The sequence below is a fragment of the Daucus carota genome, chromosome 3, assembly GCF_001625215.2.
Source record: "Daucus carota subsp. sativus chromosome 3, DH1 v3.0, whole genome shotgun sequence".
Lineage (NCBI taxonomy): Eukaryota > Viridiplantae > Streptophyta > Magnoliopsida > Apiales > Apiaceae > Daucus > Daucus carota.
In genome coordinates, this window is record NC_030383.2 from 9,102,795 (window position 1) to 9,114,762 (window position 11,968).

General features: G+C 35.1%; 1 protein-coding gene across 1 annotated transcript; it reads right to left on the bottom strand.

The window, feature by feature from the left end:
• Window positions 1–7,423: 7,423 nt before the first annotated feature.
• Window positions 7,424–10,726, bottom strand: LOC135151145 (uncharacterized). Its single transcript, XM_064088762.1, has 2 exons — window positions 9,042–10,726; window positions 7,424–8,953 (listed from the first exon to the last, which is right to left on the bottom strand). The coding sequence occupies exons 1-2, from the start codon at window positions 10,281–10,283 to the stop codon at window positions 7,427–7,429; spliced, it is 2,769 nt and encodes a 922-aa protein (XP_063944832.1). The 5' UTR covers window positions 10,284–10,726; the 3' UTR covers window positions 7,424–7,426.
• Between the last annotated feature and the right edge of the window lie 1,242 nt (window positions 10,727–11,968).

The window sequence follows — 11,968 nt, forward strand, 5'->3', positions numbered from 1 at the left end:
AATTTAATTACTCTCATTAATAAATTTTGTAATATATGAGGTTATTATATTTTCTAAAGACAAACTATTTTAGAGAGTCTCTTTCTTAAATCATTTTTTTATTAGAGTTGCATATTTAATTATGTGCCAAGCTAAATTTATTTTGTATGATTATAATATATATAAGTAATATGGGACCTTATTATTAATGTCATGTTTAATTTATTTTACAAATATGCAAATTGGGTGCAACATGTAATAATATTATAATATCATTTATCGATACTTTTGTAGTGTCTCTCTTGTTTTAAAATCATTGTCATGATATTTTATTTAATTATTTAAATTAGATATTTATTAAGTTTTGTTTTATTGGTTAGGAAATCATTTGATCATTGAATATTGTGCATCGGTGTTGCAAGTTAAGGTAAGTTAACTTTTCAGTCTTGCTATTGTATTAATTTGAAACCTTGTTTTGTTTAAATATTTGGTTCAAGTTAAATATTTTAGATATAAGAATTCACAGTTAGCTCTGATTTATGAAACCGTTAGTATCTGCGTATAGTTCCGGAACTAGCCTATGATACCTTACTAGGGGTGCCTGTTATGATACCTTCGGGGTTGCACATCTTATGATACCTTAGTAAGGGGCGCATTACTGACAAAATTATGAACTTATGATACCGAGTCACCGGGTATTTGTGACCTTAGCGAGCTGTGGAATTATCTTATATAATGATTCTGGATTTATGAAACTTATGAAGTTATGTAAAATACTTGATCTATTAGCTTGTGTGATTGGTTATCTTGCTGGGCTTGTATAGCTCATTACTTACAACTTTTCAGGTGCCTAGCTTTTGGGATCGGGACAGAATGGGCTTAGTTTTCTCCAAAGATTTGAACTTGCATATTTCTAATATAGGGTTGTGCCACTTTATTCGAGATTATGTCAGACTATGATTTTTTTGATTTTAATTTTAATGTCGCTGCATTTGGATTTTATTATGTTATATGACATTTGAGATTTGAGATTTAGCATTTGAGTATTAATTATTGGTTTTAAAAAGTTGGGTCGTTACAAAAACAACTAATATTGTTACATTTTCTAATCCATTTCAAGTAATATGTCGTGAACTTTCTTTTGTTTAATATTCGTAGTTTTTATTTAATTATTATGTGTGTGTGTATATATTGTATAAATTTTAGAAAAAATATTCTATTGTACAAGATTTTATTAGTATTTTATTATGCAAGCATTTTGTTGTGCAAGATTTGAAAGAAATTTATTATGTAAGATTTATTTGTATTTAGTTTATAAGATTTTCTTATATTTAATTTATTTTATTTTTTATGACATTAAGAATTATAAATGTGATTTTTTTTTTATTCATCAGTAATATGCATGCATGTATTAAATATGTGTTACCAGTGATATTTGTATTTGACAAAGGTTTTTTGATATTTATTTACCATGTTATTAACTTATATATATTTTGATTTGGAAATAATTAAATTATTTAATATCTTTTATTCATTTAATTGATAATTGTGTAAATTTAAATATTTTTATACATGATGTTGTTTTCTGGAAACAAAAGAATAAGGATTTCTATAATTCTTAATTTATTTACAAGTGATATTTTACTCCTTTCTCATTTGGATATCAGGTTTGGTCAATTGGGCTTTGGACTTGAATTTGATTGGAGTGGGCAAGATTCTAATAATAATGATTATATTTCGTTTTTAGTTATTTTTATTAGCTGTATCTCCATCAAAGATATTAGTTTAATATTTTTGTTCAGTTTTGCATTTTGAGAGGTTGATTTATGACATTACGTAACTTTACGTAACTTTACATAACATTAAAGAGTTTTGCTTTTGGATGATCCATAATTTTTGTTATCACTAAATTTAGGTTTAATTTATTGTCGTTTGACTTGAAATAGTGACTTTTGTATCCTTTTCTCATCTTTTTTGTAACACCATCGTGGCATCGTTCAGATAAGAAAGACTCAAGAGTAACCAGACATAGCAATTAGCAAGTTCCAACCCAACCAACTTCATTTTTCCTCAATCCTCAATCGAAATTCAACCTAAACTTTTCGAATTTACGATTGTATCGATATCTAATCATTGACCATACATATATAACATAGTTGAATATATTTATTCCAAGAGGGAGATGTAAAGTGGTGGTCGAACTTTATCCGTTTTGCACTTCAGCAACAAGAATGTCTAATTTACAAATGTCTAATTCCCTGGAATCGTCATTGTCAAGCACCACTTCCACTCCTCCGGTCATTTATCATATAGTTATCAAGCTCAATGTCAGCATTCTCAAAATGAAACACAAGCTTCGGAACCACAACACTGGAGTGCAAATCAAAGCAGGCAACATAGCCATCTGAACTCGTATCATCCACGGTTGCGTTCATCTGTGGAGCAAATTCATTAGCCACTGTATGAAACACTTCGTCCTCTAAGAGACAGTGTTGGTTGTGCTAGCACCAATCGCCATTCCCCCGTTACCATCATCATTCACTGCAAATTTAGCCTCATCAATGGCGAGCCTGACGTCTCCAACTGAAATTCCATACAAAATAACGTAATAGAAGGAAGGGTAGATTTTGTTCTTGACCAAATAAGTAGTTTTTGTGGTTACCCTGTTTAAGGAGAAATTTGGTACTGATCCTTAAAAATGTATACTAATACTTTTCGTATCATCATCAATAGAAGGCCATCATCAATAGAAGGCAAGTAATAGGAAAGTTTCGACACATTGAGCTGTGAAACTAAAGACATCATTCCCCGACCCATCCCCATTACGCCCCCAAATCCATCTTCTTCGGATTTTTGATTAATCTGTCTGGTGAGGTCTGTGGCGATTGTTGTCTCCATATTTTACGATATTTTTAATTAAATTTTTTTACCCAATTGTAAGGGGTCGCCGAGCATATCATTGCAGTTTAAACAAATCATTCTATAAATTTTATGATTGAAATTAACAAAATTCAAGAATATGTTTGTTATCATTTGTTGGCAGTGTTCTAAAAATCCCCGATTTAACCGATAAATCCCCGATTAATCCTCTGCAAGGTCGGTCACCGATCCGATTTTTGAAATCCGATTAATCCTTATATATATTTCATAATCAAAGTATATGTGATAAATTATTAAAATTAAATACTATATTACTTTAAATATGAATAATTATAGAGTTTATGAATATAGTAAATATATTAGTTACTAAATAGCTAATATAATAATACCTAAATATTAAATAATATTTTAATATTAAAATAAACCCGATTTTAACTCCGATTAATCTTTCCGATTAATCCCCGATTTCCGATTAATCCTTGAATCGGTAGCTCAACCGATTAGGTCCGATTCCCGACTTCTGTAACACTGTTTGTTGGTATTAACTATTCTTAAAAGAGGAAAATAAATAAAGTTAGATTATAAAAATACTCCGAACACATCTTTACATAGGGTACACACAGTTGTTTTCCATTTCCAAGTGCATGTAGCATTTCATATAGGAATATACACTACAAAGGAGTATATAACAGCGCGCGGCCTTTGAACAAGGAGAATATAACAACTGTATAATGAGATAGACGAGGGCCACTGAATCAAGCCTAGCCATTTAGCTTGTTTTAACAACTTTATGAGCTTTTGGTTCATCATCCCAGTTGTTTACTTTGTTTCAAAACAAAAGATGAATTACAATTATTCGAAAAAGAAATATTCTATAAACTATATTCAGGTACATTTCCTTGACGATTACAAAGCATCATGTATGAAATTCACAATATTTAAGCAGCCGCGGCAAGAGAGTTGCATCACACAAAAACTAAATGCTCCCTCTTTTCACTAATCACCAAAGAGTAGAAGAACGCGTTAACAAAAAGAAACTCCTGTATATGAAAATTGATGTTCACGTCCGACTTATCAGTATCATATTATATTCTAACAGATACGCTCTGTCTAGTAGAAGTCCGGTATCATTGTCCTCATTCCATGTCTTTCAGCAAGAGTGGAACGAGAGAGAACTGGAAAGGTGGTGGTGATGGTGCTTGCGGTAATTCTTATTGCCCTCCTTCTCGATCCGCCACCGGAGATGAATGAATTCATCTACGGAGCATGGCAGCTTGAGGGGGCCGGAAATGTGGTATCCGTAAACCTCATGAGCCCTATCGAGAAGCTGTTGAAATATAGGACTGTAGAGATACGAAATTGGAATCACGAATTTGGTAGGCCTTTCGTTTTCTTCCTCTAATCCAACTTGGACTGCGATCCATCCTTTCTTCACCTTCATCTTCTTCTCCATTTATTCCACAGAGAGGAGAGAGAGCTTTCTATGTTGATAGATTTAGATGTGTTGTGTGTGTATATTCTTCGACAACTATGGAGATGAGTGGTAGGTATATATAGAGAAGCTCAGAGCAAGTTAATGCAGAATATGTGGATGTTTTAATTTACTTTATCTTTACTTATTTTCCCAGGAGGTCCCCATTATTATCAAGGGGTACCTACCGCTTCATCATCTTATTATTCTTTAGAACATCCCCTTTTTATAAAATTGGGTTTAATTTTTTCATAAAATGACGGGTATTAAATTTTGACCGGAAGAGGTATTCATATAATTAATCACACAAGTTAAAATATTTCATCTCAATTATCATACTCCTTTCATTCCAAAATAATGGTTGTTTTGACTTTTTGCACATAATTTGAGATATAAAAAAACATGCTTTTACATATTATTTTTCAATTTATTCTTAAATAAAAAATTAAATCTAGCTCGAATTATACCAGACTCGAAACTCGGCTCGCCCGGACCGAATAACAGCCATAGTTCAGAAGTTTAAAGTCAGATAAGATTGAGTTTAATTTGGTAGGTAAAAAATGCAGAGAATGAATATATACGTAGCAAACCTTGATATTGCCTAAAATCCCGAATCAAGCAGGGATTATATCGTTCCTTAAGGCCGTTGACACCTCAAAATAAGATTAAGATAAGTAGGGTCGCAACTAAATAATACAAGTAATTGTAATGATTTTGGTTTTGGACTTGATTGTAAGGTGCTCATGTGTTTGACTACCTATATCATATGATACACCACTGGACACTGGCTTGACTCTCGAAGATTGATCCAGAGAGAGCCATGCACTGAAGAATCGGTAGACGACTTTCCTCGGCTCCCTCTCATTTCTAACCAATCTATTCAACCACTTTTCAAAGATAATCAGTTTTTTTTCGAGCTTTCAAAACTAACCAGTCTAAATAACCGGAGAAAACGCGACCCAAACCAGAAAAATATTCCAGTAAGGGTCGCGCTTTGAAAGAGCGACCCAAACACAAAAAACCCCGTTGGGGTCGCTCTTTCAAAGAGAGACCCATGCTGCCATATTTCCATATGGGTCGCCCTTTGGAAGAGCGACCCATATGGGTTATTTTAAAAAAAAAATTCAAAAATCGGAAAATATTATTTCAAAGGGCGACCCATATTATTTATATTATAATATTTTATAATATAATTTATATAATGATATAATATAAAAATATTTTATATTATATAGTGATATATATATATATATATATATATTTATATATTTAATTGAAGTTTTAGTAAATATTTATATTATAATATTTTATAATATTATTTATATAATGATATAATATAAAAATATTTTATATTATATAGTGATACATTATTTGTGATATTATATTTTATATTATTATATTATGTAATGATATAATATAATATTATAGATTGTCATATTTAAATATTTAAGCTCATATAGATTGTACTTAAAAGGTAATTCGCATTACATAAACTTAAACGAAACAGAAGCATTACATAAACTGAAGGGAAATTACATATGATTAAAATGAGAACATGACATAAGTTCTCAATCCTGAGTGAGGTCCACAATATAGTCGGAATCATATCCTTCATCATCATCTTCATCGTCCTCAGCGTGAGCATCATCGTCTCCACCATCATCAGCAACACCGCCTTCCACTTCATCTTCATCGACCCACGGGGTAGGCATTTGCACTCGACGGCACTGATAAGTTACATTGTCCACATCTCCCCACTCGGCCCAAAATCTGGCTTCCTGACTTCCCTCGAGTTTAGCCTGCAGTGCGGCGCACTCTTCATCGATTTTAGCCGCATAATACCTCATGCGAGAATCACCAAATGGGATATCCATCTCACCCATCTCACGATGGCGTTGAAAATAGAGTTTGTGAACTTCAGGGAATTTTCTGTTATGGATATCATCTTCCGCCTCCGTCATCACCCAATCTTTGCCCCTTCTAATCCTCCTATAAACATACCTGCAAATATAACGGAAGAGTTTGTTCCACTTCTTCACGTTCTTTTGATGTTCAACCTCGAGACGTCTCTCTTCTCTCGTCTCCTCTATCATTTTCTTGATGTCAAAGTCAGTGCGCATCCGTCCCAACGGTGGCCGAGTTTTCTTTTGTTGCACGACCGGTGGTGCCTTGCTTTTAGGAGCTGGTTTAGGTTGGTTGCTTCGGTTGTTGCGCATCCCTCCCAACACAAGCTCCGGCTGTCTCCTATCTTGTTGCTGTTTGAGGCGTTTTTCGCAGCCGGGGGTCATTGGTGCTTTCCCCTTATCCATTGGTGCCTTGCCCTTATCCATTTTCAGCTTAAGTGATGAGTGAATTTTGTGTTTGTTTAGTTGCTTGTATGTGTATCAACCATAATGAAGACCTATTTATAGGCGAATGGATTATTGTTTAGCTGAATATATTTAAAGGACTTGTCAATTTTTGAATTGACAAGTCCTTTAAATGAGCTGAATCTTTTCTTTCAATGCATGCTATGGTTTGGCAGTATGAAAACGTGGGTCTAATCTATAAAGTGAGAAACTTTGTACAGTCTAATCTTTACAGTGAGGCACTTTACTTTTGCAGAACCTTTACTTTATGACCTACTGTACACCATGTGACCCTCTGCATTATCAGATACTACTGTTGATCATGTGAATATCAGCATTATGAGATACAACTGTTGATCATGTGAATATCAGCATTATGAGATACAACTGTTGATCATGTGAATATGAGCATTATTTCGTTGCTTGCTATGGTTTGCCAGTGTGTAGTCTAATCTATACAGCCTTTCTTTTCACATCACTTTACTTTATTATATATTGTCCTTTAACTGAGCAGAATCTTTTCTTTACAGCCTTTCTTTTGCCAGCATGTAATATCTTGTCCCGAATGCTTCTGTTTCCTTGAAGTTTATTTATTGCTTCAACACCATTACATTAAATTAATTAACAAAATTGGATTAACAATAAAAAACGAAAGAAAAATACAGAGTAACAATAAAAAACAAGGACTGAAAAGGAAAATACAAATTAACAATTAAAAACAAGGACTAAAAAGAAAATGGCAAGTAAATTACACAGTAGGGTCAACATTGTACAATGGACACCTTTTACTACGTCTAGTGTGTCCTTCTTGCTTGCAGCGGCCACATTTGTGACTTGTACGGGAACTGTCCATCTCCGTGCGTATTCTGACGGATTGACCCCTTTCTCCTCGTTTACGCCTTCTCTTTCGCAAGGCCTCGTTCGGTACCACAGTTCCAAACATTCTCCATTGCACTGGCAAATCAATATCCCAATACCCAGTTGCTGGTAATGGATATATCATTGGCTCCCACAATTTCAACAAAGTAGAGTTGAAGTGGAAGGGGCCAATCCACTGTTTCCAGTTTAAGTGATTGTGGTTGCAAGCAGCAATCAAATGTGAACACGGTAGGCGGTGGCAAGCCCATTTCCCGCAAGTGCATGTACGCTGAGTTATGTCAACCACCTGCGTGTTCCCGCCCTTATTGCACCCTTTTACCATGTACCTTTGCGTCTTTACGGAGAACAAACCGGTTCCTCTATTAAATGTCTCGACCCGGTGTGTGTTAGCTTTGGCTGCAATCTTCTCCAACTTATTTCTCGTCCTTAGACAAAGTTCATGACCCTCCCCAATGCCCTCAAGCACTGCGTTCCTCTCCTTATTGACCGTCCTAACAGTTTTATAAAACATGAATTCAATCATTGCGGTCACAGGTAGGTGCCGAGCCACGCGCACGTTACCATTAAAGCTCTCCGTGATGTTTGTGGTAGCTTGGCCGAAACGAGCGTGGCCTGTGTCATGACAAATAGTCCAGAGGGCTGGACTTATCCCTAGCAACCACCTCAAGCCTTGAGGCGAAAGCTCTCCAATCTTCTTCATGTAGGCATCATATTTCCTAATCTGTGGCGTATTGCCGGCTAGCCACATTAACATTTTAAGCTCCTTTCCCGGGAATGCCTTGGAGAAGTTGCTCCTAACATGATGGAGGCAGAATCTGTGATAGCCCATCGGCGGGGTAAAACCACTCGCTTCGTCATTCATTGCAGCAAGGATCCCCGTCGCACGGTCAGATATAATACAAACCCCCAATCTATCTCGGCATACATGTCTACGTAAAAGACGTAGAAACCAAGACCAATTTTCAGTTGTTTCCTCATCAACAAGGGCGAAGCATATGGGATATTGGTGGTTATTAGAGTCGACTCCCACCGCGACCAGCAATTTCCCATTATATTTTCCCTTAAGAAATGTACCATCAATGGAAATAACTGGCCGTGCATACTGCCAACCATCAATCATTGCTTTTAGGCACCAAAATGCACGAACAAATGTCGATGTACCCCTCTCTTTATGATGTGGAACAACCTCAACCACAACTATACTTCCGACATTTGTACTGGCCATGACATTAAGGAACCGAGGGAGCTCGTTGTAGGTTGTCTTCCAGCTTCCATAAACGCTTTCCATGGCGGCCATCTTCCCCCTCCATGCTTTCAAGTAACTAACCAAATGGTGGTACTCATCATTGACCATTGTGATGATGTTGCTTACCTTCAATTGAGGGGTCTGGGAGATCTGTTGAAAGAAAATATATTAACATTAACGATGAATAATAAACGATAATATTTAGACATATAATGATATCCAAGGTTGTAGGACTTACGTAGGGAGCAACCACATAGCCAATCATTTTTGCTGAAATTTTGCGGTGGTCCTGCGTGGGTCTATCCAGTAGGCATGTGTGAATCTCTGGACATTTAGTTATTTGAAAAAGGCCGTGGGACTTCTTCTTCGCGGCCCTTAGCTTCCACTTGCAGTTTGAAACCACACATTTAACTTTGTAGACTTGCGTGGAGCTTTTCTCCACGATGAAATTTCGATCTGTACTTATGTGTGCATGTTTCACAGCAGCTATGAGCACTTCCTTGGTAGCAAATAGAGCTCCTTCGGTCAACTCATCGTTGGCGGGATCAAACCCGAGTGACATAACTGCGTCCTTGTTGGACACAATCACAGGCTCGTAATCCTGGGATCCAAACCATGCAGCTCTAGGTTCATGAATAGACAATGCCTGTGTTTGCAAGTGCATGTTTCCCTCTCTTTCTTCATCGGAATCAACCTCCGAAAAATCTTCACTTTCCGGAACATCCTCCTGTGATAGATTCCACTCCGAATCGTCACTGCTGCTTATGGCTCTTTCCGAGCCATACTCTTCATCATCCTCCTGGTTCTCCAGTGCAAGAGCTATAGCTGCACCTCTTTTCGGGGTTTGACGAGCCGGTGATGGCTGTCTACCACTCAAATCGTCCTCGTCCACAACCTCTTCAACAACAAAACGACCCGTATTACTCGAGCCACCACCATACTCTCCAATCGTCCCGTAGTTGTAGCCGCTAGACCACCCTTGCATGCCCTGGCTTTGTCCATAGTTTCCCCCATAATCGCCTCCAAAACTCCCACCGTAGTTTTCAACATAATTTGAAACTTGGCCACCTGCAGCGGTTTGTCCGGTTTGTCCATAGTTCCCCCCATACTCGCCTCCATAGTGTTGGCTGGGTTGAGCAATACTCTCGGCCTCGATAAACAATGATACGTCTCCACCCAAGTGAAATCTCTCGGGGATACTTAACATCCTACGAACATCGTCGTCCGATTTAACAGACTTCACAAAGAACCCCGAAACGAGGTTACTAACCCCGATTCGAGGATATTTCACACTAAGCTTGACATCCCAATGATGCCTACTTATATGCATCAACCCGAACACCATATCTCGTAGTTCTTCAAGTGAGCTGCTCAATTTCACATACATCATTTCTTTCGGATCTAAGGTGTAGAGAACATCGTTATCTTGTTTTATGATTTCACCTCCCCAGAAGAAATTGACGTTTACGTAACCGTCCATCTTTGTTTTGGTTTTTTTGGAGTGGTTTGCTTTTGGTGGTTTTGGTTTTCTGATAGCTTGCCAATGAGGTTTTTTCAAGTGATGATGGTTTTGTGGATAGGCAACCACAAATGCTTCAGCTTTTAAGGACGAATTTCAAAGTTAACCACTGTGCTTCAATAGTGCATGCAATTTTTGTGTCCACTTATTGGTATGCAGTCAATCTATCAATGAGCAATAAAGTAATGAATGATTCTCTGAACAAGCTACTGCATAAATCCATTGATATTATTGCATGCTGCACTATGTGTTAAATATGAGGGATGTGACCATACAAAAAAAGCTGATGCAAACTGTTCAAAAACTCATAATTGCATGACTTTAAACGAGCTCATAATTGCAAACAGATGATGCACACTTTCAAAAAAATCATAATTGCAAACAGATGATTTGACCATACGTTTTAAATTTTTTTCACACTCTTTAGAAAAATACATTAAATAATATACATATATACACACATATATATAATATATATATATATAAATAAATAAATAAATATATATATATATATATATATATATATATTTTTCAATCTTTAATTTATATATATATTTATTATTTACATTATATATTTTATATTATATAACCGTTAAATTAAATTGAGACTTTTAAGGACGAATTTCAAATGCTTCAACTTTTAAGGACGAATTTCAAAGTTAACCACTGTGCTTCAATAGTGCATGCAATTTTTGTGTCCACTTATTGGTATGCAGTCAATCTATCAATGAGCAATAAAGTAATGAATGATTCTCTGAACAAGCTACTGCATAAATCCATTGATATTATTGCATGCTGCACTATGTGTTAAATGTGAGGGATGTGACCATACAAAAAAAGCTGATGCACACTGTTCAAAAACTCATAATTGCATGACTTTAAACGAGCTCATAATTGCAAACAGATGATGCACACTTTCAAAAAAATCATAATTGCAAACAGATGATTTGACCATACGTTTTAAATTTTTTTCACACTCTTTAGAAAAATACATTAAATAATATACATATATACACACATATATAATATATATATATATAAATAAATAAATAAATAAATATATATATATATATATATATATATATTTCAATCTTTAATTTATATATATATTTATTATTTACATTATATATTTTATATTATATAACCGTTAAATTAAATTGAGACTTTTAAATTGCATGACTTTAAACGAGCTCATAAGTGCAAACAGATGATGCACACTTTTCAAAAAATCATAATTGCAAACAGGCTTGAATATTTGATGCAGATTGCTTTCTCTACTTAATGGATTTGCAGAAAAACGTCCTCTCAGCAAAAAAGTGAATATTTGAGCAGTAACAACAGGCTGGCTTATTGAATTCTTGAATGATTTCAATGAAGTTGGCAGCTTTGTCCAGTGTTAAATCAATGTTTTGTAATAAAAAGCTAAAAAACCTACTGCCTTAGATGTGACCATACAATCAAAATTATTTGCACACTCCTCAAAAAATAATTCTCTGCATCACATTTTAATATTAGGTAAATAAAACTTTAAATATTAGATAAATAATTAATAAACTATAAATATTAGGTAAATAAAAAAATATTAGGTAAAAATTAGATAAAGGAAAAAATATTTCCGAATTAAATTAAATTAAAAAATATAATAT

What these genes read in the sequence shown, in the direction of transcription:
- LOC135151145 (XM_064088762.1), bottom strand. Translation starts at nt 10,283, where the DNA reads ATGGACGGTTACGTAAACGTCAATTTCTTCTGGGGAGGTGAAATCATA. An exon ending in GCTATGTGGTTGCTCCCTAC is followed by an intron (nt 8,954 to 9,041) that starts GTAAGTCCTACA and finishes TTCTTTCAACAG; the next exon opens with ATCTCCCAGACCCCTCAATT.